The sequence below is a fragment of the Melospiza melodia genome, chromosome 19 (assembly GCF_035770615.1).
Source record: "Melospiza melodia melodia isolate bMelMel2 chromosome 19, bMelMel2.pri, whole genome shotgun sequence".
NCBI classification, from domain to species: Eukaryota; Metazoa; Chordata; class Aves; order Passeriformes; family Passerellidae; genus Melospiza; species Melospiza melodia.
This window is the reverse complement of record NC_086212.1, coordinates 831,262-859,204: the sequence shown is the minus strand read 5'-3', so window position 1 is coordinate 859,204 and position 27,943 is coordinate 831,262. Positions and strand designations below refer to the sequence as shown.

The 27,943-nt window shown below is 44.0% G+C and overlaps 1 protein-coding gene across 5 annotated transcripts; it reads right to left on the bottom strand.

Annotated features, from left to right (window-relative positions):
• Positions 1 to 613: 613 nt before the first annotated feature.
• RBL1 (RB transcriptional corepressor like 1) lies at positions 614 to 27,943 on the bottom strand. Of its 5 annotated transcripts, XM_063172076.1 has the most exons (21): positions 27,836 to 27,943; positions 26,147 to 26,347; positions 24,682 to 24,746; positions 24,466 to 24,594; positions 24,202 to 24,362; positions 23,424 to 23,473; positions 21,571 to 21,754; positions 19,974 to 20,140; positions 17,857 to 17,969; positions 17,230 to 17,333; positions 16,264 to 16,401; positions 14,297 to 14,461; positions 13,995 to 14,130; positions 12,125 to 12,391; positions 9,875 to 9,999; positions 7,106 to 7,282; positions 5,649 to 5,720; positions 5,381 to 5,465; positions 3,541 to 3,707; positions 2,970 to 3,134; positions 614 to 2,746 (listed from the first exon to the last, which is right to left on the bottom strand). In XM_063172076.1, the coding sequence occupies exons 1-21, from the start codon at positions 27,886 to 27,888 to the stop codon at positions 2,576 to 2,578; spliced, it is 2,895 nt and encodes a 964-aa protein (XP_063028146.1). In that variant the 5' UTR covers positions 27,889 to 27,943; the 3' UTR covers positions 614 to 2,575. The 5 variants fall into 5 exon arrangements, with proteins under 5 accessions (XP_063028146.1, XP_063028148.1, XP_063028149.1 ...); XM_063172078.1 differs by lacking the exon at positions 27,836 to 27,943 and having other exon boundaries at positions 9,875 to 10,053; positions 24,466 to 26,069; positions 26,147 to 26,274; XM_063172079.1 differs by lacking the exon at positions 27,836 to 27,943 and having other exon boundaries at positions 9,875 to 10,053; positions 24,466 to 24,746; positions 26,147 to 26,228.

Below are 27,943 nucleotides of genomic sequence, written 5' to 3'. Positions count from 1 at the left end.
TTTAAAGCAAAAGTTCTGGCAACAGAAGTCATTACAGCAGAACCTGCATAAATTCACCTTTTTTTCCTCATAGAGCAGATGAACAAGAGTTATTTGAAAAGCTGAGTTCCTGCCAGCTTTATGCTTACCTGGAGCAACAAAACCAGCAGGACATCAGCTTGTGCAGATCTGAACCTGTCCAAGGCTGGTTCTCAAACACATCTGGGAGGAAGGCAGCCAGGACCAGCACCTGGAGCTCGTGCCTGCAGTGCTCAGAGATGAACTAGGAGCTCACAGCTCAGCTCTGCTGGAGTCACCCCTGCCTCTGTGGACACATCACCTGTCACTGCAGGGTTCTCTCCCTTCTGGTGTTTTTTGGTGACTTCATGCAATATATTACTCACCTTCTCCCAAAATCCACGCCTGACTGAAAAACAAACAGTAAAGAAATGTCTGGAGGAAACTTCAGACAAAACATATGAAATGTCACGAATTCAAACACAAAAAAAAATCCCAAAGAAATCTGAGGGAGCACAAAAATAATGAAGGTCTTCGATATTACAGAAAATGCAGATAAGAAGGCATTGCTTAATGAACTGGCACAGCAAAACAACAGGAAATGCAGCAACACAGGTTAAAATGCTTTTTAGTTGTTTATTATAAAATACAGATTTACATGTGAAGGCACTTTGAAACCGTTACAAAAATTTCATGTAAGCTATTGTTTTAGCCGTTCAACAAGCCCAAAATAGTTTTTACATCACCTAAAAAGGTGAAGAATTCTGAACTGCATCCAGTTGTAGTACATTCATTTTCCTACTGAAGAAGCACTATACATAACAGTTATTAAGGATTTTGGCTCCATCAGTTGTCTACTGTCAGAGAAGGCAGTGACAGTGTGGGGAGCAGAGACACCAGGAGATGTGCACATGATATTGAATTAAAACCATGTCAATGGTTGTAAACTCTCATCATACAATACCATGGAAAGACTGATGCTGTCATGCCTAACCATAAATTTCCTATCCTATTGCAGAAAGGCTGCAATCCTCCACTTTTTATCTGAAAATATGAAGGCAAACATTAAAACTTGAATAAAATTAAATATCTACATGAAACCTATTCCACTGCACAGCCATTTCCTCATACTGCAGCTCTCCATGGGCAAGCACCTTTTTTTGAAAGTAAACAAGTTTAAAAAAATATCAAATGTTCAAGTAGTTAATGACTCAAAACCAAGTTTGTAAACTTCCTACTCCTTGCTGAGTAGTGTTCCTGCACACCTACACTTAGAAATTAATTTCTCCTTCATCATTGCTGAGGCTGCTCAAAATCATGGCAGTGTTCTCTTCATGACCTGTGGATCTCACATACTAACCCACCCAGCCAATGAAGGAAACAGAGCCCCTCAAATAAGTCCTGTGTAGTTGTTCTTTTTTTTTTTCAGTTCAGTTACACAGAAACTGAAAATTACAGTGCTGAGAAGTTTCTCTATGGCTCTAACCTTAAATACAATTATAAAATAAGATCAAACTACTGATTTACAGTAATGAGTAAACCCTGACTTTTCTCCATTTTGGTAAAACAGACCCTACCAGATCTTCAGCATTAAAAACTCAGTCACAAGAACTGGATGCTGGAACTTCTACTTTTCCAGTGAACCCAAGCCTTCAACAGCTATAAAACCTCACACATACACACCTCCTTATGTGATGGGCTTACATTCAGTGTAGATACTACACAAGAGGCTAAAGGTCTTCAGGAAAAAACAAGACATTCAAATTGTTATAAGAACGTGTACATTTGAACAGCTTTAACGTGGCCAAGCCCCAGCTGCTGATTTCAGCTGTAACTGTATTTTCTCATGGGTGAGCTGCCATCTGTATGAACATCTAGGGCAGGCTGCTCTGTGGCTTCCAAAGTGGAGCACCACTGGCTCAAGAGAAAGGGAATTCAGGCTCACAGAACCGTGAGCTTTACCAGAGTCCAACCTAAGTCACCACTATTTGTATTTTTAGATTATTGCCTTTGTTACTGCAAAAGCTGTCAGATACATGTCACAACCTACACTTTAACATAAGTTCTGACAGTTCAAAACTACTCAGCTCTTCCTGAGGCTAAATAATTTATTTCTTTTCCCTCCAGTTACTCCGCAGTAAAATACATAAAATTCTGTATTCCTTTCAAATAAGGCACTTTGTAAGTTTCTTCTCTAACTGCCAAAAGCTTGAGGAAACGTCACTGATGTCACTAATTTCTTTATCACTCTTATTCTAATAATAAAACTGGTATTCTAAGCTGAGTTACACTCAGAATTCATGATGCTCCAAATGGGGCTTGAGAACATCCAATATGGGTTTCACAGAACACTCTTTTGCTAAAACAGCTCAGAGTAAGTTATAGCACAGTGTGATCTTTGGGCATTAAGATCACTGGCATTTCCTACATAACTCTTACTTTTTGTGTCCTGTGGAAGTCAGGTGAAAGTTCAGTGTTGAAGGAACTTGACAGATGTCTATATACAAAAGCAAGAAATAAATAGCACAATGCTGTATCCAGCTCTGTAACTTGGAGATCCACAGACAGCAGAAGCTTTTTAGTGATTTGCTCTCTCACTGACAACATCCTGCAGACGTTTCAGTAGAACATCATCATTTTCCTGGCAGAGTCGCTTCGAGGGGGATTCAGTGTCACTGTCAATTGTTATTGCTCGCTTCTTACTCCTATGTTCACCTTGCTTTATCATATTGTTGATGTCCTTCAAACTCTGCCATCAAGACAAAAATAATGAGTTACTCTGACTCCATTTCAAACTTGTGAACAACCGGTTATCCTGCACCTCTGAGTGGTGGAGTCTACATAGAGAATTCTAACTTTAGTGCAAAGTGAGAGGCTGCTCATTATAACACATCAAAACTGCACTAGACCCCATCCTAATTAAAGACAATTAACCCTTTCTCAACCACTTTGAGCCTTGTTTGAGCGTGTACCTTGGAGGGGCTGCCATTGAACCTGTAGAGCAGGGCAGAGCGGGGCGTGAGGCAGGCGCCGTTCTTGTGCGGGGACACGAACACCGAGTGCTGCTGCGAGATTCGCCGCGGGGACACCGCCTGCGGCCGCACGCTGGGGAACGGCGACAGCGGCGGCGCCTCCACCTGCACGGGGGACACGGCTGCTCAGCCAACACACTGACAGCAGGGACCCACCCTAGAGAACATTCATACACTCCCAGCGCTTCTTTGGAGTATTTCATCTCATGACAGTGAAACAACAGATCAAGTAACACCAAGCAACGGAATTAATATTCCAGATGCCTTACACAGACAGTCTACAGGCGTGTGAGAAGTCGGTATTGCACTGATGTAAAGAAGTTGGAAATGGGTTTGCAAACTGAGCAGCATCTACATTTGTCCTCTTGAAAGACTGTTAAAGCAAGTGCTCATACCATTACCTCCAATTATCTGACTTGACCCACATCAGGTGACAAGATAAAGTTACTGACATACATTTAACTGCCAGAAAAAATTACTCTGAGTATTAATTCCAAAATACTTGACTTACCACATGATCCTGGTTTGTGATATCGTACTTCAGTGCAAATGACTTTACTCTTCCTACGTAGACTGCGTTGTAAAATTTAATAAGATCTCCTCTCTCCTCTGTTTCTGACTCACTCAAATTCTCTGCTGTGGACCGTCCCAAGGAGCTGCCAGCTTTCACAGATGAGTCTAACAATAAGAGAGCTTCAGATTTCAAAACTACAGCATTGGCAAAACAGGCACTTCAGAGTTGAACTTACGATGTCCAGCTGGCAAGAACTTGTCCATAAATTGACCAGTCAATGACAGGAATTCAAGAAATGTGCTTGAGCCAGGAGCAGGGTGTGCTGCAGGTGGTTATGAACATCAGGAGGAGCTACCATTTGCTGTGAGCAGGCTTGTGGGTTATGTCTAAAAAGGCCAGTATCAACCTTTATTCCAAACTTGGAAACAGCTGTAGCAAGAAACTGTAGTACAATTGACCCCCTCTTCCACGTTTATTCTGGGGAGTGTGGGAAGTGGTACGAAGCCATTACTTGGTCTTAAAACTAAGTTTTAAGCAGTCTGACAGCTCCCAGCTTTTGGCTTCTCTGAAAGCCTGTTGTGATCAGCTAGCAGAGAAAAACTTGGTGCTCAACTCAGATCTGCACCAAGGCATTCATGACACCATTTGTTCAGGCGTGTTCTGTTAAGTGGGAAAAGCTGTAGCCACACAGCAAGTGTATTTCTGTTGATGTCTGCTCTCCCCTAATTAAGCTGAAGTGCTACACAACGTTCTATGTGTCCTGCATTCTGCTGTCTGCCAAGTAAAATAGAGCAGCACACAAAGTCTCTGGCAATCAGTGCACTGAGACAAACATCCAAAGCTCCAGCTGACACCCATAAGTGACTCCTTTGTCCATCTGCCTTCCTCCTCTCACAACACAAGCACAGCTCCTGTGAACTGGCATCAAAAGACCTGGAGTTAATACTGTGTAAAGGAGACATGAGTCCATAAACTGAAGAAAGTCTGGTAGGAGAAGCCATTAAAGAACTTTGTAACCACATATATATGTCTGACAAAATACCAGAGCCCAGTGTCACTTCAGATACTCCAAGTCATCCAGTAACTGTGGAGGTGTAAGAATTTAGAGGAGATCAGCACCTTCCATGACCCTGACAGAATCCTCAACAGGCCTTTAAAAATGGCTCTAATATTCATTAAGGCAGATGAATCCCACCCAGAGGGAATTTGCCACAAAGAACAAACTAAATTCTACGTGTGTCCTGCTCATGGGCTCATACATGGGCTGATCTCTCACTTTCCTGACATGCCACTCACAACAGGCATGGCACAGCTCCATCCTTTTCTCAAATACCACTCTGATCCCTTTTCTTCTCTAACCCAGAGCAAAGAAACCATTACTTATTTAAAAGAAACCTGAATATAAGAAAATGGCAGTGCTGGAGAGTTAGCATTTTTATTTTCTGAAACAAGTTCTTTCTACTTCAGTCCTCAGAATAGATGATATTAAAAAAACCCACCATAATATTCCAGGTACTGTTTATCTTCATTCTTCTTTGTTATCAATGTTGCCATCCAAGAACCACAGTATCATTGACATACTAAGAAAACACTTCCACCCTGAGCAACCAAATTTAGGTAGATGAAATTAAATATTCTTTCCAACTAGGAAGGGTTATTTTCCATACCTAATACACAGGAAAGCTACTTACAAGATGGTTTCTTTTTCAACAATACATTTATTTTTCTTTAATACACTTAAAACTGTAAAACTTGTTCCACTTATTACTTGACTGTTCAGTTCTTTAAAAGCCCCAAGCATGTTATTGAAAAGAGCAAATTCCTTTGCTGTACTCACCTTCTGTCATCTCCATATCTGGGTTTGCATTTTTGTCCAATGGAACATCATCAGAAGTATTTCTCAACAAGACACTCCTATAAACCTACAAGATAGCAAGGAAAAACCCTCTTGTCAAGGAAAGCAAGCAGGTCAGGAGACTAGATGAAATCCAGCTGAACAGGAGCAAGTATAACACTGCAGAGGATTTCACTTCTCTTATGAGCACAAAGACTTCAAAAGCCACTTCTGAGCTTTACAAAAAGTAAAGCCAGTGTTAAGGACTTACATGGCTGTTTGCCTGGGGCTGATTTCTGTAACTTTTCATTATGTCCTGAAAAGTTCTTTCCTCTTTGGTTACCTGGAAAAGAAAAGGCTGTTGAAGACCAAGTGCAAAGTGTTAAGGCTGCACTGCCTAGGTCCAGTATTCAGCTTTTTGAGGAGTATTACTATGGATACATAATTTAAAAATTTATCTCTAGTGATGAGAGCATGAAACAAAGATTTTTCTTGTTCAGGAATTCCTTGTTTCTTAGCTACTAAAGCTTTTTGTTAGTTATGATGCTTAGGAATTACTCCTTTCCAGACTTTTCTTCCAGTGACACTTAAAATTAAAGAAAGGAAATATTATTAAGTCAAAAATGTGTTTTGTGAATTTGGAAACTGGATCCCTAACTTTTCTAAACAGAAAGTGGGGAAATCCTGAACAAGACATTAGGCAGGTACACACATGCAATTTCACTTGGCTTTTTTACTTCAAAATTGCTCATTTCTTAAAGCACTCTGTTTTTCAGCCCTACATCTGTAATTTTAAGAGCAGACAAGCAACAGTTTTTGTAGTAGGAGCCAGGAGACAATGCATCAATGTCTCTGGCTAAGCTGTCAGGTCTCACACTGCACTGGAGACAGCATTCAAAAGCTTGGATTATAAAAAACCCCGAAACAATGGATGAATTACATGATAAAATATAGAGCACTATTAAATGGCTTTGCTACCAGTGTTGACATCAGGTGAGCCTAACCCATGCTGCAGTTAAGAGCACAGACAGCCACAATTTAAACATCAATTTCCCTCCACACACTGCTACTCTTCATCTGCCCTCAAGAAAAGGTAATCCAGCCTCCTGAATTTTGTGTCTGAATTAGGCTTGATGGACACCGTAACCATCAGCTCAAGTTTGAGTCAAACCAATAGTCCAGTTTCACAATCCAATTTAACACCACCTTAAATTAAAGCTGGCAAATGAAACAAGAAATGAAATACAACAGGCAACCACCTCAATTCCTCAGCCTGAATCATCAAAAGCTAAAAGGATTTTTGGGAATAAAAACCACCTCACATAAATTTGCTCCTGCAAATTTCTGCACCTGCCTAATTCTGTAATTATAATGGAATTTTTAGTTTAGATCAACAGATTGTCAAGATGACAAATGGGACAGAAAACAAATACAGGGCAATAAGACCACACAGTGCTTTGTCTGTGTGAACCAGTGCTACTGTGAATGCACCCAAGAAGAGAAGAAAAACTCTGTCAAGAATTTCCATCAATGAGCCAGTGAGCTAAGATATGCAAAACAAGGAAAAAAAAAACCATACTGAGACTTCATCCACTTCTTGGAAGGACCTTCCCCTTCCCTCCAGTAATACGACACGAATCAGTCACACTGTAAATGCTGAACACACCTGATATTTTGAACATAAAATTGAACATAAAATCCCATTAATTTCTTAAAACTGCATGTTACCTTTGCCATGATATAAAAAGCACAGAGGAGGAGCTGGTCCAAATGCCTGTCCTTCATAAGGTCAGCACAATGAACCAAGGTGAACTCAAAACACGTCCATATCTTCCTGCGCAGGTCGTTGGACACATCCAGCTTCAGGCACAGGTCACGCAGGCGCACGCTTGCCAGGTGATACACCTGGGAGGAAAAGACACACAGCACAGAGTGAAGCCAAACAAGCCTGTCCTGGCCTGCAGAAACAAGAGACATCCAAGCAGAGGTATTCTACAAGGGCCACGAAGATGATTAGAGGGAAGGAACGCCGCTGCCATGAAAGATCTGGGAGGGTGGGAGTTGTTCAGCCTGGAGGAGAAAAGGTTCCAGAGAGGCCTCAGAGCCTTTTCTGCTGCCTGAGGGGGCTCTGGGAGAGCTGGGGAGGGACTTGGAACAAGGGCCTGGAGTGCCAGTGGCTCCCACAGCCAGAGGGCAGGCTCAGATGGGACACTGGGAGGGAACCCTTCCCTGGGAGGGGGTGAAGCCCTGAGAAGCTGCTCCTGCCCTCTCCTGGAGTGTTCAAGGCCAGACTGGATGGGGTGTGGTCTAGCAGAAAGTGTTCCAGCCCATGGCAGGGGGTGGAATGATTCCATCTTTTAGGTACTTCCCAACCAAAATCATTCTGGAATTTTGGGATTCAAAGACTAAGCTGTCCACTCTCCAACTGTTGAACCTCTAACACTTGCAGAAAATCCTCCTAAAAACATTATGCCTACAGCTTCTATACCATATCCCTCACTAATTAGGCACTTTCCTTAAGCTGGAAAGCAGGAAGGGGTGCTGTCACTTTCACTTGCTCTACTGAACAGGAGCAAGAAAGGAAAGTAGGGGAAAATTATCATTCTGAGTACAATGGTCACTGTAAATGGAAAGTCAAAATTTAACTACAAATATAAGTCAAGGTTTTAGTTCTTCCTCATAACTAAGAGGAATTATGTTGTCTATGACATGGTTAGTCAAAGACACAGCTACGCCTGAAGTTCTCCCCAGCTGAGAGTAAAACTTCCAAAATGCAGCATTCCCAACTGGCAGGTGACTGATCAATCCTTAATCCTTTCTCAGAGAAACTGCCTGTCACTGGCAAAATTAAAGAACCAATAGTTCAGACAAAGGAAGTGGCTTACAAGTGTTTTCAGAAATTATTTTTTTTATTAAGCTGTACCTTAAAGAATGTTCATGGTAGAACTTATCAAGATCTACTGTATCTATACAGATACCCTCAAAGGGGAAAACCTCAGAAAATAAAACTTACCTAGTAAGAAAATAACAGCAAAGGAAAATCTTCTAGTATTTTAGAGAGAGACTAATTTAGGGATATATTCTTTGTAGTCATCTAGCCCAAGTTACCCTTTCTCCAAAGACCCTTCACAAAATGCACACTGAGAATGAAAGCAACTCTAAGTAAGTCATCTGAAGTTACTCTGAAGGACACCCAGATCTTAACCTTTAAATCCTGCATTACTTCAATCTCATTCTTTTTAGAAACCTTAAGCTACTATGTTATTCATCACTGCTTCCTGAGCCCCCAGCCCAGCAAGATCAGCACTGCTGGGCAGATGTAAACGTGGCAAAGGAGCATCTCCAATGCTGGATCCACAGCAGTGCAGCTTTGAATGAGTGACACACAGGAAAACCCTCTCATGTCAGCTCTGTCTAACCCTTGCAAATGAGGGGGCAATCAAAATAGCCAAGAGAAGTAAAATCTGAAGTCAAGTATGCCTTTGATATTTATTAACAGAAGCTTCTAATTAAAAAGAAAAAAAAAATCCCATCAGTAGGAAGGAGAAAACTGGACTCTCTGCAACACTCAACATCTTTTAACCTTCTTCTTCAAGGTATACAAGGACTGCATGTGCCAAGCTCAAGGCACACGAGGACTGAAGGTACTGGGAGGTGCACAGGGAGGCAGGCTCCAGCATGGCCAGGAATGTTGGGGAGGATGAAACAAGAAAGCCTTTTAAATATGACTGCCTGGCAAAAGATTTTGAGAATATAGAAACTATAAGTGAGATTGAAATGAAAGCAACCTTTAAGATACCTTAGTTGTTACCAGTTGAATGTAATCCCCCCGGAAGAAAATTCTCTCTGCAAGCAGGCAGGCCTAAGAGTCAGAGCAAGCCTTGCAGCTTGGCAGATGGGGCCCAAAGAATAAGATTTAAGGTTTAACATGTAAACATAGTATGGTAATGTAGTGATACTTATAGGTTGTGTAGAAATGTTATAAGATATGCATGCTGTAGTAGATTAATTAACGAGAATCTGAATATTCAGCACTGAAGATGATTTATTGTATTGTAATGAGAACTTTGCTCTCTTTTCGCGCTCTTATCTCTCTTCTCCCTTATCTTCTTTGCACCCTTTTCTTTCTTTGTCTCCCCTCTGCACTCCTTCACCCCCTCCTCTCTACCTGCTCTCTGCTCTTAAACCTTTGTCTTTAACTCTCTTACACTTTAAGCCTCTCTTCTCTGGGCCCTGCTCTGAGCTGCGGCTGGCAGCTCCCAGCAGGGCCCTTCACCCACGCCCTTTGTAACAAACTACAAGTTATGTGACTTGGCTTCAGAGAGATCTCATCGCCATCCGCCCCGACCGTGCCACCCCCTGCAACTCCTGCACAGGAGCACAAGCACAGTCCCCTTCTGAGGAAGGGCACTCACCTTCCTGCAGAACAGTGCCAAGGAGGAGGAAGGGCACTCGCCTTCCTGTAGAACAGTGCCAAGGACGAGGACGGGCACTCACCTTCCTGTAGAACAGTGCCAAGGAGCCCGTTCTCTTCGGCTTGCCGGCCACGGGCAGCGCCACATCTGCTCCTTGGGTCCCAGGAGGGTGGCAGGGAGCCTGAGCATCCACTTTACATGGCTGGCCTAAATTAATCGAAATGGGGATCAAGGTGATTCCACCCATGTCATTTGAAATACCTGGAGAGGATACACATACCTAGAAATAAACTGGCCGCTCTCTTCATGCTGCAAAGTCAAATAGCAAATCAAACTCATTTATGAACATTTGATACTGACGACATTTCATCCTCTGTACTACAGTCTGTCCCACAGAGTCTTTAGAAATAGTAGAAATTACATTTCTGGTAAGGTTTAAAAGGAGAATCTGAAGGTGAATGATCTTTTCTAAAGGTTATCCTAAAGTACAAAGTTTACAAGCAATCACAATTTCTGTACTTGGTTTTCCAGTCTATTGGTGGAAGGTGGGCATTCTTTTTTTTTAATTCTTATTCTGCAAAACTGGCAGCATATCCTATACAGTCCTCATTAGTTTCCTCAGTAATCAAATTATCTTGCTGAAAATCTCCTTAAACATGATTAGTGCAGAATTTTTATTTTAACTATAGACCCAATTTTTAAATTAAGAATGGCTATAAACTCATTGCTCATGTATCATTTTCAGAAATATTCAAGTATCACCAAAATGCCACAAAACAGAAGTCTCACAATGTTTTTCTAATGTTAGCATGTAACTCTTATCTAGAAGTTCCAGAGCCTTTGGAGATTTTAACAGACAAATTAAGACAAATTGCAGTAAATCATTAATGGAGCTGAGAACTGAAATACCGATTAATGTGTGAGGTAAAACTGGAAAGAGCACAAACATGATCTCTTATCAATCAGTGTGTTTGCCAGGGATCAGATGTCTCCAAGGATGTGATGTCAATATAAACTTAACCTTTTTAGTAGCAGTTGGAGCTTAGGATTGCTACTTTTGTTTTCTTTTTCTCAGGGAATTTTCTCCCATACATTTCTAAGAGACAAAAACTACTGGTAGAGAGATAAAAGAAGTTGCCTTAGCTCAGGGTAAGGATGGGAAGGGTTCGGCTGGCTACTGTCTTTACCTGGTGGGTTTTCTCTTTGGAAGATAAAAGATACCTCAAATTTTGGCTGGGTGGTGAGAGGCTGGCTCGGCTCCTCGCCCTCTCTCGCCGTTGGGTTCAGAGCAGGATGCTCCAGCTGCTGTTTGTGGGGAGTTCACTGCTGCAGCCCAGCCCTGTCCTGCTTCTGTGCCACGAGTGAGCGTTTGCTCATCAGAGCAGCCACTGAACGGGGACATCACTGGCACCCTGCCTCGTTGGAAAGGACCCTGCCATTGCTCGGGTGCCTCAGAGGAAAACACCAGGACCCCGTGTTCAGCCCCGTCCCGGAGGATGCACTTCCCTGGCAGTGTGATGCTGCTGCTGCAGAGGAGACCCCTGCCCACCCCTGCCTTTCTTTTGCTGCTTTTCTGAGTTTTCACTACCCTGTAGTGCCATACCCGTGCCTGCTGGGGCACCCCTCAGGGGCCACAGCTCTGCAGTTTCTGCTACATCTCATTTATTACAACAGGATCTGCTCGCCTCTGCCGTTCCAGCTGCTGCCAAGGTTCCTGCTGCAGTCCATTTCTCCAGCCGGAGGTGCAGCGGGCCCGGCCGTCCCTGAGGGTTCCCAAGGCAGCCCCTTGCGCATCCCTTCCGCCAGCCCGGCCGCCATTGCCGTGCGCAGAGAGGCGGCCGAGCTCGCGCCACAGCGCCCCCTGCAGCCCCGGGGGAATCATCGCCCCGCCCTGCCCGGCCAGGAGCCACCAGCGCCCCTGCTGGCTGTGCCCGGAACTGCAGCGCAGGGGAAGGGGCCTGCAGCCGCGACAAGGCCGGCCCTGGGGCTCTGCGTCTGCTCGTCGGTGCTGCCGCCTTGGGGTTGGTTTGCCTTCTTATACACACACACGCTAGCAAGGAACTGCTATTCCTCTTCTGGTATCTCTGCCTGAAAGCCCTGTCATTTCAAAGTTATAATAATTCAGAGGGAAGGGGATCATATTCTCCATTCCAAGGGAGGTTTCCTTCCTTCACAGACACCTGTCCTTCAAACCAGGATAGTTGTGTTGACAAAGCAACTGTTTTTTTAAAAAGAAAAAACAACACACTTTCAAGATGCATGGTTGGTCTAAGCATAACTTAAGACTAAAGAAAATATCCTAGTAGAGAAGAAAAGCAGCAAGAATTCCTACCATGCAGTGGGATAGTGACCTTCTGTCCTGCTTTTCCTGGTCCTGTAGTGGTTGTCATGGTCAGCACTGTCTGGGCAGGAGATGCTGACATGTTTTCAGCACCGACGCTTGATGCTGGAGCAATTGTCAGCTTCGTTCCCTTCGTTAAGATTTTTTCCATCTGCGTTTCTTTGGGGCTGTCATCTCCAAAGAGCCTTCTCTTAGCACTCCCAGCTGTAGGAGAACTGTAGCGCTCATGAACGGAGATTGGAGACAATGGCTGCATGTCTGGCATGTCAAGGAAGAAAAAATAAACCCGACAAAACCTTAACAATAGCAGCTTAATGGAAATACTTCTGCAAAGAAGGTGAAAGGATACCTTCCAACTACACCAGCAGAGATCACTTATAGCTCAGGCCTGCTCTCAGAATTCATTGTTCTGAGGTGATAAGAACAAGATCTGTAGTCTGACTTTTTTCAGTGTTGCAGTCACCCCAGACAGTGCAGTTCTGCCATCAGGTATCACATGGAAGCTGAGCAGTCACTCTGATCCACAGAGACTGAGGAACACACAGGATGAGAGGTACTTACTCCAGTCAGCCTAGCAATTAGGGAATTTTTGCAAGTGTTACTCCTGTGAACACATTCCTCTACAAGAAACCCTGACCACACTCCTTGGACATGCTGCCTTCCCTTTGTTCTGGCTTTCAAACTCTCTCTAAACTGCTCCCAGGCAGGTGACTCCACTCTCACATAACCCCAGTTCCTCTCGGCTTTCCTGTTGCTTTCAAACATCTGCTCCAGTAATAAACCTGAAGTACACAGCACTGATGTACCAGGCTTCTGCTCACAGGCCTTTTGCATTTCTGCTGCAGTCTGTGACAATCACAGCGACAAGAATTTCCTATTTCCCATGAGTCAGAAATTATCTGGATAACTGGCTAGGTAAGATTGATTGGAGACTGCAGGGATTGAGAGACAGATGTAAGACACCATCTCCAATCTGGTTCCTCTTCCATCAGCGAACCCCAACACAGAAACTGCTCGTACATCTCCTTCCCAAGGAGTATTTTAAAAAATCACCAAACTGCCTCGTTTGCTGCCACACAAACACTGAAGGAGACAACATTACACAACCCACCAGTTCACAGAGCACGTGTAAGAACATAAGGGCCAGTGTCTGGGATACAACAAAAGCTGCAATTCCTAACTAGAGAAGCATGCAAAGGAAACAGCAGTGCTGGCACTGCTTCTGCACCCTTCAGTGTCAGGAGACAGTTCTGTGTGAGATCCAGGAATCTGCAAAGAGCAGCTTCAGAGGACAGAACACTGCAGGCAAAGCACTGTCCTCCACCCAGCACAAAAACAGTTCTGTAGGAAGCGGGAGTTAAGTGTAGCTCTGTCACTATATCTAAAAAAAAAAAAAGTCAGCTAAAATCCAGTCAAACTCACTGACTGTAAACTAACAGAAAGCAAAAAAAAAAAAACCAAAAACAACAACAACAAAAAAACAAAAACAAAAAAAACCAACAAAAAAACAACAACAAAACCAAACAAACAAAAAACCAAAAAAACAACAAAAAAACCAATCCTGGAAAAATCTGAACATCAATGGACAATAAGTGGTTGATGACAATCCATCTCAGAGTAAGGTCATCCTAGCATCAAGCCAGCAGCAAAATCTTCTCCACTCCAGAAGGGAAGCACTGTCTGCAGCCAGTTAGTCACAGCACTGGTTTGTCTGGGTGCATCTAGACCTTCTCTTGCTCAAATAAACTTCACAATTCCGAACTCTCAATTCAGATTCAAGGATGCTTTTTCCAATTACAAAGAATTGTAACCCTCTCCCCAAATTCACACATTCAAATAATATCAGAAGCTTTAAACTTACCTCGTCTTAAACTCCCACCAAGATCTGTCCGAACCTCTTTCACTCGAGGATGAATTATGGGAGATAATGGCATCATGGGCAAGTGCCCAAACCCACTTCCTCCATTGCTGGCCTCAAAATTACTGGGAAATATCACCTGGGAAGTAAGAAATGTCAGTCTAAGATAAATTAATTTCCCTTCTTTGTGACAATCTATTAATAGAAGATTTTCTGCAGTAACAATCTCATTTGAACAGTTTTCCAAATTAAAAAAGTGACAAAAAGAACATGAATTTCCTAGTAACAGGAATGAGATCACATACTTCTTCACAGGTTGGGACTTTGTTTTCTGAGGCCTCGAGTGCATTCCAGAGTGCTGAGTTCCGAGTCCAGGCCAGACTCTCCAGAATCTGCTCCTCAATGCTATTGAGGTGCTTCACCATGTCTCTGGACAGTCCTTCCTCAGACCGAATCAGCACTTCAATAACCTGATGGCAACGACACACAGCAATGTCACACTGCTCATGTTTAACACCATCTACCTGTTATTTATTTCAGGCTCCTGTTCAAAATATCAACACAAGAGTGCTCCAGCCTCCACCTCACATCTTCATCTTCCCCACCCCTCTTCATTTAACCCCCTTTCCCAAAGCAACCTGGAGCTGGAAGAGGACAGCAGATATGCCACAATGCAGAACAATCCACTCTGGGGTTTCTAGGGCCTCTCTCACCACTGCTAACTGTGCACAAGTGAAGGCACTGGGCACATGCAGCACTGACCTGGGACAGGTGATCAGGTACAGCTGGGGATGTGACAGGGGATGTGACAGCCCCAGCATTTCAGCTCTTGCCAACAAGCAGCCCATAACATGAGGAGCTGAAAACCACTGCTTAAAGTTTCATTTAAGGAGCACTCAGAACCCTTAACATGGACAAATGGGGGTTGAACAGAGCTGACTGCAGTATCATACTCCAACACAAGATCCACCCTGTGTTATTCCCATCAGAGCAGCATTCAGCCTGTTTTGCTAAAGCTCCAAGGATGGAAATGCCACAAAAATTCCATGGAAGACCAGTTTTGTTTATTCCTGCTACAGAAGCTACTCCTAGAGAACAAAGTTACAAACGTCACAAGTCTCTCCTGTGTGAGACCCCTAGAAAGGCAATTTTTGTCCAAATAAGAGTGCTGCAAGAATATACACTAATAGCTGAGAAAATTCAAATCAAACATAAATCTGTTCCATAAAGTTGGATGTGCACCAGTTTTGATGGAGGCTACCAACAGCCACAGCCATATTGACAGATTTGTTACAGCACAGCTGAGCAGTAAAGGAAAAAGGAAGGCCAGATAATGAACCAGCTTTCTCTAAGGCTTCCATTTTTTGGTTGCTGTCATCTAAAGAGAACTATTTGATTTATTCAGAACTAACCCCAGTAAGCTGCTAGGCATCCAGCAAAAGCTGGAGGTATATGGATAGGTGATAAAAGGATTGAAGTAGTCAAAAATCAAGTTACATTGGAAGTGGGGAAAATGTGGTTAAATGAAGAGCAAAACCAGAGAAAACACTGGAAACGATATTCTATGTTTTGTCACATAAAGGAAAAGACCCCAAACTTAGCAAAGCAAGCCTGTGATAAGTAGTAGCAGCCAAAGCCAGTATTTCAGATCTGTATCTGCTATTTTAGAACTACACTGTAGTCAATAAAGATCAACAAAATATATGCTTGAAGGCTTTAGTCTAGTAGAAGGGCAGTATGTTAAAGATCAGTACAATTTACAAAATGGGTTTTGTTCTTTATATTTCAGCTTCAGCTCTAGCATTACACCTTCCAAGTAACACATTTCATGACAGCCAGCATTTAGAATAGGCCTGATGTTGCCCTGATTTTTTAAGATTATCTAAGCCTTCTGATGTTTACATTCTTGTAACAAACTTTCTCACACACTTTATGTAAATAATTCATTGTTTTGCATTCCTTTATAGAGGAGAAGAAATTTGATGGACTGTTGGTTTGTCCAGTGTCATTGGAGAGGTGGCACTGTCACCCTCCAATCAGCTGTCACTTTTGGAAATCTATAGACGTTGGAGTCAGAAATTAAAAAGTCCCTTTTTACCTTGAAAGACCAGTGTGTGCACGTTGTGTTATTTTGTGTCTTATAGTGACATCCTGATGCATGCCTAATATCAGTCCTTGCCTCACCTGACTCCCTAGGGAGGACTCTGTGATTCTTAATCCAGTAACAAGCCATTTTTAACACCAATCCTGTCCTAGGCCAGTGCTTATTTACCTTATAGAAGTAGAATGGCCTGATGTCCAGCACCTCAATGATCCAGGGGAAGGTGCGAGGGGAGCTGTAGGCGAAGAGCACGATCTCCAGGCAGCACGCCAGGAGGGAGCGGTGAAAGACATCCTGCTCCAGGAGAGCCTGCACAGAGCACACCACGGGCACTGCCCTCTCAACTGGGAAACACAGGTTGGGATTCTGTGGCACTGACACTACACAGCTCATTGCTGGAAAGAAGCTGTCCTCTTCTCCCATCTACTATTGTAATCATATTGCTGTTATGTTATTTCTAGAGTCCCATACCTTCTGGGTGGTTTTCTCATGAGCAGCTCTTCACAGCAGTGCTGTTCCTGCTGCTTTGTCAGGGCTCCTCCAAGGCTCCCTCTGGCCAACCCACCCCCTTTTATCCCAGTTGCCTTCATGAGCCACAGCTGCTGCCCAATTAAGGACATCACAGCTGTAGCTCATTTACAACAACTAGGATTGGGGCAAGGCCACTTATACAATACATAGATTTTACAAGGACTCCTACTACAATCTACAACCTCCTCTTTACAGGGATGTTGAGGAGAACAGAAGTAGAGTAACAACACCAAAATGATCACATTTTGCATGCTGTGGACAAATGAGCTGGCCTCATTGCTGTGCATCATAAAGCAGAGCAAATGTAGTGCTGTCTAACATGAAGCATTGGTACTGCTCATTGGGTAAAGAAGATAATAAAAGTCATCAGTCCATAAAGTTGTAATTCTAGAAGGCAACAGAAATTCAAATGTTTAGTTATGATAGTTATACTGGTTTAAACTGTAGAAGAAAAATACATTTTGGCAGCTCCCCATATTTCCCCTTTTTAGTATTAACAACATACACAGAGTGCTTTACAGTACTTTGATCTGAAACTGCCTGAAGATAAACTCCCAAGAAATAGCTACAAAAAGTGTTCTCATCTTTCACTGGTTTTTTACTTACAGTCAGATCCTTCCCATGCAGTCTCCGTGTTTCTTGCACCATTATAGTCTCCAAGATTTTATAATACAAGATCTCTGCCAGTTTTAATCTGTTTACAGCAAAATCTGAAATTTAAAATCAACAGAGATTAAGTTAAATGCTACTGGCACAAACAGGGTTAAGACTAAACTGACCAGCACCTGTTCTCATCCAAAACAATAGTTCGCATGAGTATATATATACTTTGCAAACAACAAAAAAAAAATTCAGAAATCCACTAGTCCCAGACACAGCATGAAATTCCATAAATATTTTAAAGGATTATTTATTGTAATATCTCTTGTGATGCAATTTTGCAATAATTATTTTCCTATTTGCTTTCAGTTTCCTTGAAATTATAAAGCTAACAAGATTGCAAGTTTACACTTGCCAAGAGTTACTTTTCCATGATTTCTTGGTCATCCCAGTTTGAACTGCAGTCTTGGGTTTACTCTGCCATAAATTTTTATTCTTTACAGTGTACTGTTTGACAGCAGCAGTTTTCTGCTTGGGTGTATCCTGGGATAAAACCAGCCCCACTGCATTAAATACAGAAAACAGTACAGGTATGCATTCTGTTTGCCCTGGTTTAGTATTTTCAGTCCATACCTATGTGAGATCCTGGCTGCTCATCTGTTGACTGAGTGTAGCAGCAGCAGAAGGTCTCACCAATTTCCTTCACTCTGCTCATGATGCTTTCCAAGGGGCTGCGGGCACAAGACCTGAAGCCAAAGGCAAAGAAAGCCTTGTTTATATAAATTAATAACCAGTTTAAAACATAAACATCAAGAAACAACAACCATAAAATCAAAATAAAAAGATAAGCCAATTACACCAAGCATTCCTCATCAGCAAGAACCTGAATCACAAAGACAGAGGAAAACATAAAACATACACAAGCATCATGTCCTCTCTTCCTAACAGGGCCAGGGAGGATCTGCAGACCTTGAACAAACACAGGAGAAAGCAAGAACCACAGCAGCAGGGAGGAGGAAGAGGAACCTGCCAGGAGTGAGGAGGATACTGCAACAGCCAAGCAAACATCCATCCATCCAACCAACCATCCAACCATCCAACCAACCAACCATCCAACCAACCAACCATCCAACCAACCATCCAACCAACCATCCAACCAACCATCCAACCAACCAACCATCCAAAGGCACCCACGACACCTCACTGGCCAGGCTCAGCTTGAGGCAGCACAGGAAAGCTCAGAGGGAAGAGGCAGCAGCATCTTCCCATTCCCTGCCAAGACTGGGGGAACTGATGAACTCCACATTGTCACTGCCATAAAAAAGGGCCATAATATCTCTAGCTGGAGATGCTCATTCTGAATGCTTCTGAATTTTCCAGCAACTCTGTTTTAGAGGACAGTGTCCCGAGGCTTGTGTCATATTAAGACACTGAATTACTCTGAAAAGTTAGAACTAAAATCAGCTAAAGTGTCTCTTTGAACAAAGCCTTCTAATTAACTTCAAAGCTTTTCCATGGAATTTTAATTTGAAAAAGAAAATACTGAAAAGCATAGAACATGACACAGTCCAAACTATAGTTTCTCCATTTCTTCCAGGGACACAGTACATAGACCTGAGTGCTTGCTGAACTCACATCCAGGATGAGGAAAGTGCTCATCACAGCTCTTGCCAAAGGCTTATTCAATTCTTGTTCCCTTTTTAATATTTACCTCTTTCTTGACAGTCTGGTTTATTATTTGGAACAACCACATGTTTTATTAGAGATTACAGACACATTAATGTCTTAATTGTAGAGTATAAATAGTACCAGTCCTTATAAAAACAATCAAAGAAACATTCTAAACAAATGTATCCCACAGAGCACAGTTGTAAACTTTTAGGAACTAGTGCTAGCAAAACTTTCAAATGTACAAAACTCCAAAGATGAGAACAGAAAGTAATATTTTTCACCTGTTTACGATTGTTACTTTAAAAAGAACATTGCTTTCGGACTTCAAATATTAAGTGCTAATACTAAATATCATTCTGATTTGTAAAAATACATCTGGAGACCTTACACTGTAACACAGCAGGACCTTAACTTGGAAAGATATTAGGCAAACACCCAGTAACTTCACAGGTATTTACTATTCAACGACTGCTTTTTATGAGCTGTGCTCAGGGAGGAAGGCAGTGATCTGAAGTGTGCTCAGGGAACAAGCACCAGAACATCCTGAGTGGGAAACGTGGCTGCTGCTACTCCAGGCCAGCACTGACAGTGACCAGGGTCATGAGAGGCTCATCCTTGTGCCATGGGGCAGCACCAACACACCCTGCAGCAGTGTCAAGGAGAAATGGGCAGCTTGTATGTGCTCTTAGTTTTATCCTCCCAGCTGAGGGCAAAGACTGCAGCTTGTTCAGCTGAACAAGCCCTTCTCCAAAATCTCTGCCAACATGGTCACCACAGCTTTTAATTGATAAGTACTTGTTTTAAATGTAAACAAATAAAAAAAGCATTTGGCTTTCAGGCAGACAGATAAATCAAGATCAGCAAAAGCTGAAGCTCCATTAACACAATGGTGGTGACAAGTCAGATGGGGGGTGTGTGTCCAGCCATCCTTCTCCAGGAGAGATCATCAAGAAAACAGAAAATCCTTCAACAAGAAATAATACAGAAACACAGACCAAAATATTCTGCCCCAAATGGAAAAAAAAAGCCAAAAGATGAGTTTCTGTGTCAATGAAAGCAGCTGAAGTGGACATACTCACTCAAAAATAGCTGTAAGTTGTTCACTTGGTGCATTTTTCAAGCCAGCCACCATGCTCTGCAGACGGCTCACGCTCTGTGTGGCTGAGGCCACAGGAGTGAAGGCAGTTTCCTTTTCTCGCAGGTATCTCCTGCCAGTCAGTGGGGTTGAAGGTGCAAATGACCTTTTCTGTCAGACAGAGAAAAATAAAAAACAGAAATCAGACAACAACACTGTTTCAATTACCTTCCAAATTAGCATCTCCTGCAAAATTCCTTAAAGATTAAAATTACATCACTAGTAGAACCACGTGAAGGCTTCACCCGAGAGCTCAGAAGTGACTAAAAATCTCCATAAATAGAAAATATATCTATAATATAATCTCCATAAATAGAAAATATAACAAATCTTTGAGCAGACAAAAATTGACTCAAGGGGATTTTACAACTAAAACACAGTAAAACAAGACCTAAAATATTAAAACTTGTAACTTTTTAGATTTATTTGAACACTGAAAATACAGGGCAAGGAAGAGGAAGCACATGCTTCCATTCTGAGCTGCCAGCTGCATTAGCTGGTGACACAAGGAGTGGGTGGCAGAGCTGCCCAGGAGAGGCTCCAGGAGAACATTCCCTGGGAAATTGGCCTCCCCACATCCTCCATCCAAAGGATGAAGTGGCACTGAGCAGATGGAGCTCTGTGGCCTGTACTCATCTATTTGGATCCTGCTGTCTGGAAGTGACACAATAAAGTTTTTGGTTTAATTATCTGAACTGACAACATTCTGAAGACACAAGGCAAATAGTGAGAAAAGGTAAAGCCTGCAGCTGTTATGCATAAACAGTAATATTATTGTACTACAGAAACTGAAGCTTAGAATTAAAAAACCCTTTCCAAACTCCCATCTTTAATGTGCTTGGTTATAGAATACACTTATATTTGGGAGAAAAAGCCAAGACCTATGATTCATTTACACTTGCACCAGTACCACAGAATAAGAATTCTTATTTTTTTAACTGACATGTAAATCCAACAGTATATGGCTCTTTCACACAGCCAATACTATTTTTCCCCCTTATCCAAGATTAAAAAGTCATCAAGCAACTGTTTTCCTGCATGTCAGCTTCATTAGATACATTTTTAAACACAGCGAAACATTAACTCTGTTTATAGGCTACTTTTTGTAATGAAGAGAGACTTTGTTAAGGCTTATGTGTGAATCCTATTTTCCATAGAAAAGTTGACTTTTCCTTTCCTAAGAAATGAAACAGTGGGTGTCAAGGTTTTGTGGTAGGATTATGGGGTATAAATGAAGCTCGATCAAAACTAATACTCAAATATGTATTTGAGTATTAATTACTTACTGATTTTTCTTGGACAAAACCAAACTATACGCATGAAAGTGCACTCATTCTGTTTAAGGAATAGTTATTTTAAAAATTCCACAGGAAAAAAGATACCACCTTTTCTCCTTATAGCAAGACAGCACTGAAGCCTGTGTTCATCTTCCTCTCTCAGGAGGAAGAAATTTCAAGTCACCTCAACGATTCAAAGAGTGCATAAGGGTGAGAAAACTGGAAGGAGATCTTCAAGTGAGCTTGCCATGTTAAATGAATCACCTTTTCAAAATGCTGCTGCAGATGACACTCCATGTGAGCTCGTGCTGCTGTTTTCTCTCCTGGCACATCTGCAGGGAATTTTCGAGTGCCAATTTCTTCTTCAGCATCAGCTCCCAGGAAAACTCTCTCATCAAAGTCACCCACGGTCAGAACATATTCTTCATACTCTTTATTCAGTGCTTTGCTGAAAGAGAAGCCCAGGTTTGAGAGCAAAGGTTTAGCTGCTGAAAAACAAAGAAGGTGCCCCAGGAGCTCAGGTGCTGCCCCAAACCAGCACAGGGTCAGAGTTTCATGCTCTGGGCAGCAGTGCTGCTCCCACCTCCCTGAGCAGCCTGCCCTGGTCATCCCTGCCTGCCCTTGGACCCCAAAGCTCTCCAGGATCACTGCAGGAATCACCCTTCCACCAGAATTTGGATATCAGTAAGAAGAGGGAAAAACCAACTTGGCTTTCACGCCAGTTGTGAATAAACCAATCCGGAAGTGCTCAGCTGCTCAGAGGTTAAATCTGTGCACCCAACAGATTTAACTGTTCTCCCCAGGGAGTACTGCACCCAATGCTGCACTTCTGGGTTTGCCACTCTGTAGCCCATAATTCTCCTAATGGTGCAGAGGAGGGGAAAGTGAGGAGTTTCCTGACTGGGTTTTATTTCTAAAATCATCACTGACATGTGATACCAAACAAGTCCTTCATTTTCTTTATTCCACCAAACCCAGCTGGAAAAAAGGAATGTTTAATCCCACCAAGGTTGCAAGGCTTTAAACATATACTTGGGAAGCAGAATGGAACTTCTGGATGAAAATCAGAAATGGTTTGCACCAGCAATCCTGCCTGCAGTTGGGCCAGGAATGCAGTTCCAGCATGTATAATAATGGAATATAACAATGTATTCATGGCACAAGCAACCTGTGATCACACAGGAAACCCTACTGCATCACAGGTTCAGCTGCTCCATGTCTTTTAGGAAAATGTAAAGGTCTGTGGAAAGCTGGACAAAAAAAAAACAAACCCAGAGATGCTTACAAGAGTCTTTGAGATGTCAGACTACTTGCAAAAGAAAAGGGACCCTTGTATCATTCCATATGACAGTGTTACTGAAGGAAGACTATTAATCTTAAAGTAGAAATACTAGGAGAAATTCAATTTTCAATGATCAAAGAAACGAGTTTATATCTAAATTGAGGTGTTATCTACATTGTTAAAACAACTGAGTCTTAGCTCAAAATTCCCAAAGCAAACCAACAAGTTAAAAGCTCACAAACAAAAGGCAGAAACAAATTAATAGGTATTTTTGCAAAAGGCAAAAAAATTGACAAGGATTTTTTATAGTTTGCATTTAAAGTAGCTTTCAGAAGCTAATTCAGAGTTTCTGAAACAACGACACCTTGCTCCCATTGAAATTGTTCACCTCTTTTTTGTGGTTTTGCAATTGCTTCCTTTTCTTTTGAGTCCATCTGCCATATCCACGGATTTATACACTCAATTAGAGATAGAGAAATAAATTTAGAGATTTCCCTACTTGGAAATAATATGTGTATAGAAGCACATCTGTAACCTTCAGAGCCAAGGTTTTAGTTTGCATTACATTATTCAAAGATTATGGTTGCCAGAAAATCAGAGCAAGCACCAAAAAACCTGGTACCAAGAAAAAATCCCTGCAGCTTGAACTCCTGACATTGGCCACACCTCTGATCCAGAAAGTGTTTCAGCCAGAGAGCAGCTTTGGTGGTCAAATACTCAAAACCCATTAGATACGGAAACACAATGGAACAGTAAAACTGAGATTCAGTACACAAAGGCCTGTGCTTTAGACATGAACCAAGCCCTATGATTGAGAACAAAAGCTGTAACTTACCTATTTTCTGTAAAGTTGCAAAGATCCAACAAACAATCTCCTTTTAAGATCTAAGAATAAAAAGCAGAAGTATCTTAGATAATAAAATCAAAACTGTTTCAGGTGTGCGAGCATGATGGTTTTAGTAAAAAATCCCGAGATTTAGGTGCATAACCGGACTTATTTTTTGGCCTGGACCAAAGGGCTACAGTGCCATTACCAAGACAGAGCACAAAGCCCAGCTGGATCCAAGCTCCAGACAAATTCACTGCTCAGAGCCAGCCCTGCAATGCCACACCTGCTCACTGCTGGCTTAGGGACTGGCTCGATGAGCAACTACAAAGAAGCTTCCACAGAGCTTGGAAAACATTTCCAGGATCAGAACTAGCCAGGACAATTTGTACATCTGCAACCTCGACCTCTCCTTTCAAAGCATTTTGCTCAACTTCAAGAAAAGCAGCAGGACACACACCCCATTGACAGACATTCCACACAATTATTTCACAAGGAGATCACTTTTCCTTTGCCTGAAGAAAACACCATCCTTCATGATTCAGTTTCACAGTGCCAAAAAAGGAAAGATTCTTTACGGACATAAAAAGCTGAAACAGAGGAGACCTTCCAGCACACAGCATTAAAAGTGTGAGGGAATTCTGCTCCTGCTAAAATACAAAGAAAACCTGAGCCAGTCTGAGTTCCTCTGCTCATTAACAAGTTCCCTGTGGAACCTGCAGGACTTAAATGATCTCGAGACCACCACGGAGCACCAGCAAGCGCTGATGAAAGTCACAAGATGTACCTTCCTATCAAACAGCTTGGCAATGTAAGGTTTGAAGTAGTGCTCCTTGATGCCCTTGGCCTCCACCAGGAGCCCGTCGTGCAGCTCGCAGAGCGTGCCAATGATGCAGGGAGGATCCTCAGAGCCTCTCATCTCCAGAGTGTGGGATTCCACTGGTAAGCCTGGGAACCAGGGGAGGGGAAACACAACCAACCTTCAACTTCACTTCAAATGAGCCAAGAGAACAAAGCACAGTTGATTGCAAATAATCTATCCCCACCATACCTTTAAATGATGGATTTAGCAAATCTCTTCTGTTTGGACACAGAAGGGCATTGGCAAAAATCAGGTCCAAGCAGCACAGAAGTAAATGATAGGAATTTACTAAATCATCTCCAATCATACGGAAATTACCTTTAAGAGACAGCACATCACGTCAAGCAACACAACAGAAGTTGACAGCTGGGAATGTATACAAACCATGCAAAGCAAGCAGCCTACCCTTAGTGTACACAAAGAGAGTCCAGCAGAAGTTGAAGAGATCTTTGACACTGCATGGCACCCGCCTGTCACCAAGAACAACAGGGGGAGAAGTTACTCTTCAGTTCCAGGAAGCCAGACCTTGTTCTACAGTTCAAATTTCATTCCATTTCCCTGCTCAAAACAGCAGCTGGAGCCGCTGTCTTAATTTCACATTAAGGCACAATATAAGCTACATGTCCTGAGTTCAGCTCTCACTGCCTGACAGACAATGCCTGACCTAGCTCCAGAGTGTCCTGCACACATCCACGACTTCCCAACCTTGTTCCCAAGCCAAAGGCTGCCTCTGGCCTCTGACCCTGCCACACTATTCTGCGGGTGTCACACCTCCCACAGAACCCTCCTACAGCCACACGTGGGGAGGTGACAAAGGCTACATATATTCCAGTGATGGTTTTTCCAAAATATTTTACTAAAGCATCGGCCATCCCTTCAGAACAGGCAATTATAGCTCGTACTACAGCTCAGCTGCTGACGCCTGTTTGGAGCAGAACTATCCAAGCCCATGGAGCTGGAAGACCAAGGAGGACATGACTCAACCCACAGGGCAGCCAAAGCCACAGTGGCACCAACCAAAACTGCTCTGTGAAAGGAACACCAACAAAGCACCTCCCCTGCACTCTGCCTGTGGGAGTACACTGGAGCACTGCACCACAACAATTATCCCCCCTCACATCCACAGAACCCACATAAACTGACAAAAACACCTTGCAGACCCACAGCTTGGCTCCCTCATCCCCAGGGTTACAATCTCACTACAAAGCTGTCACAGCCACATATTCTTGCAGGGAGCATGGATGAGATCCTTTCAATTAGGCAGACATTCCATGTGTGTGTTGAAGATGACACCAAGGGCAGGGACATGCACCAAAGACTCCTCTATTGGTCCCCATTGAAATCGCAAGATTCCTTTTCCCTTCCCGAAAGGAAATTTCATTTCAGTTCCCAAATTTGTCATAAAAACGAGCACATCAGCTGTAACTTCCTCCCATGTGTGTTCCCACTCATCTGGCAAGCACGGCAGCGTGGAGGCCACAGGGATGTGACAGCCCTGAGCAGGGGGATCATGCTGTGTGTGACACCAGCCCCAGCCAGCACTGTGCCAACACAAAACACTCCTGTGCTGTTTCAGCTATTTCTGCCAAACGTTTCAAGCGTTGATCTCACTGTGCCTGGGAGCTAACCCACCTCATGGTGCCTGTCCCCAGCACGCCCTGACACCCTCTCCGTGGGACAGCTCCTGTGCAACAGCAGCTGCATGGGGAGCCCAGCTGGCCTGAGTGGCACCCATTGGGCTCAGGGGTGGCTCTGCACTGGCTGCATTTCACAGTCAAAGAGACACCATCACTCTGGAAATTAATTTTCATAAACTTATATTGAGTCTAACTCTTTCCAGGGAAAAGTCACATCAAATCCAAAAAAATACCTCTGCTTCCTGCTTCGATGCGGTTTGGAACTTTCTTCAAAAGGGTTTTGAAATATATCAAAAAATATTGGTTCAAACTTTTTGAAAATCACAGTTGACACTTCAAAATTTCTCTCCAGCCTCTCAACCCGCTCTCGGAATTCCTGGGGCAGGTTTGACATGTCCATCCACTTCTTCATTTTGCTAAAAAACTGAATTAAACTTAAAAGAAAAAAAGAAAAGTCTGTTTTGAGCTTTAACTAACTTCCATTCTAAAATTTTAAAAGCCAAAATGCAACATACTCACTCCTTTGAAGACTGACATAATTACTATGTGGATTTACAATTTATTTTGATAAGACTCCCAAACCATATGTTATCAGCTTTTTGTCTTTTATCACTCTGGGATTTCTCCTTCACCCTCTTTAAGGTACAGGAACATTAAACTGGCGTGGAGGCTGCCAGCATGGCTGTACAGAGCAGGGCAGGGGTGGGCAGCAAAGTGCAGGTGGAGGCAGGACAGGCAACAACACAAGCCCAGAGTAGATGCCTGTCAAAGTTCCCTGCACAAACACCTGTCAGCTGAGGATGTAAATAACTCCCAACCCCTCCAGCAGCTCAGCGTGAAGTGGGGTCTTTAAATGGAACGAGCAAGAGCAACATTCCAGCCCCGTGTCCCCAGGGCAGCCGCGCCGGGGGCCGTGCAGAAGGTGAGTTCTGTGACCAACAGTGCTGTGTTCCCAGAAAAACCAGCACTGCGTCGGAATTTGGCCTGAATCCTGAGCCAGACACACCTTATACCGGGATGGCACACGCCGAGATGTTTGTGGTAAAATTAACTACTGAGAGAAACAACTGGCGTGTGCAGAACAGCTGCTGCTCCGACACAGGTGCTTTCCTAAAGGCTTGAAGTTGGAAATTAATGTTTGCATCTAATTTCCATCTGTAATAGCAGCGGATTTACTGCTTTAAGCCCGCCGCGGCTGGCAGCGCTGGGAGCGAAGGTGCGGCACCCGGGCTAGCGGCTCTGGCAGGGCAGGGGCAGGGCAGGGGCAGGGCAGGGGCAGGGCAGGGCACGGCAGGGGCAGGGGCAGGGCAGGGCAGGGCACGGCAGGGCAGGGGCACGGCAGGGGCAGGGGCAGGGCAGGGCAGGGCAGGGCAGGGGCAGGGGCACGGCAGGGGCAGGGCAGGACAGGGCCAGGGCAGGGGCAGGACACGGCAGGGGCAGGGGCAGGGCACGGCAGGGGCAGGGGCAGGGCCAGGGCAGGGGCACGGCAGGGGCAGGGGCACGGCAGGGGCAGGACAGGGCCAGGGCAGGGGCAGGACACGGCAGGGGCAGGGGCAGGACACGGCAGGGGCAGGGGCAGGGCAGGGCAGGGGCAGGGCAGGGGCAGGACACGGCAGGGGCAGGGCAGGGGCAGGGCAGGGGCAGGGGCAGGGGCAGGACACGGCAGGGGCAGGGCAGGGGCAGGGCAGGGGCAGGGGCAGGGGCAGGACACGGCACGGCACGGCAGGGGCAGGGCAGGGGCAGGACACGGCAGGGGCAGGGGCAGGGCAGGGGCAGGGGCAGGGGCAGGACACGGCACGGCAGGGGCAGGGGCAGGGGCAGGACACGGCACGGCACGGCAGGGGCAGGGCAGGGGCAGGACACGGCAGGGCACTCCCGGCGCTCGGCACCGGCAGGGCCCGGCCCGCGGGCGGGGCGCTCACCTGAGGCGTGCGGAGCGCAGGATGCGGGTCAGGGAGACGCCGTTCCCCTCCATCGGGCTGCTCCCCACGGTGGGCACGCGGCTCCGGCGGCAGGCGACGTACAGCGCG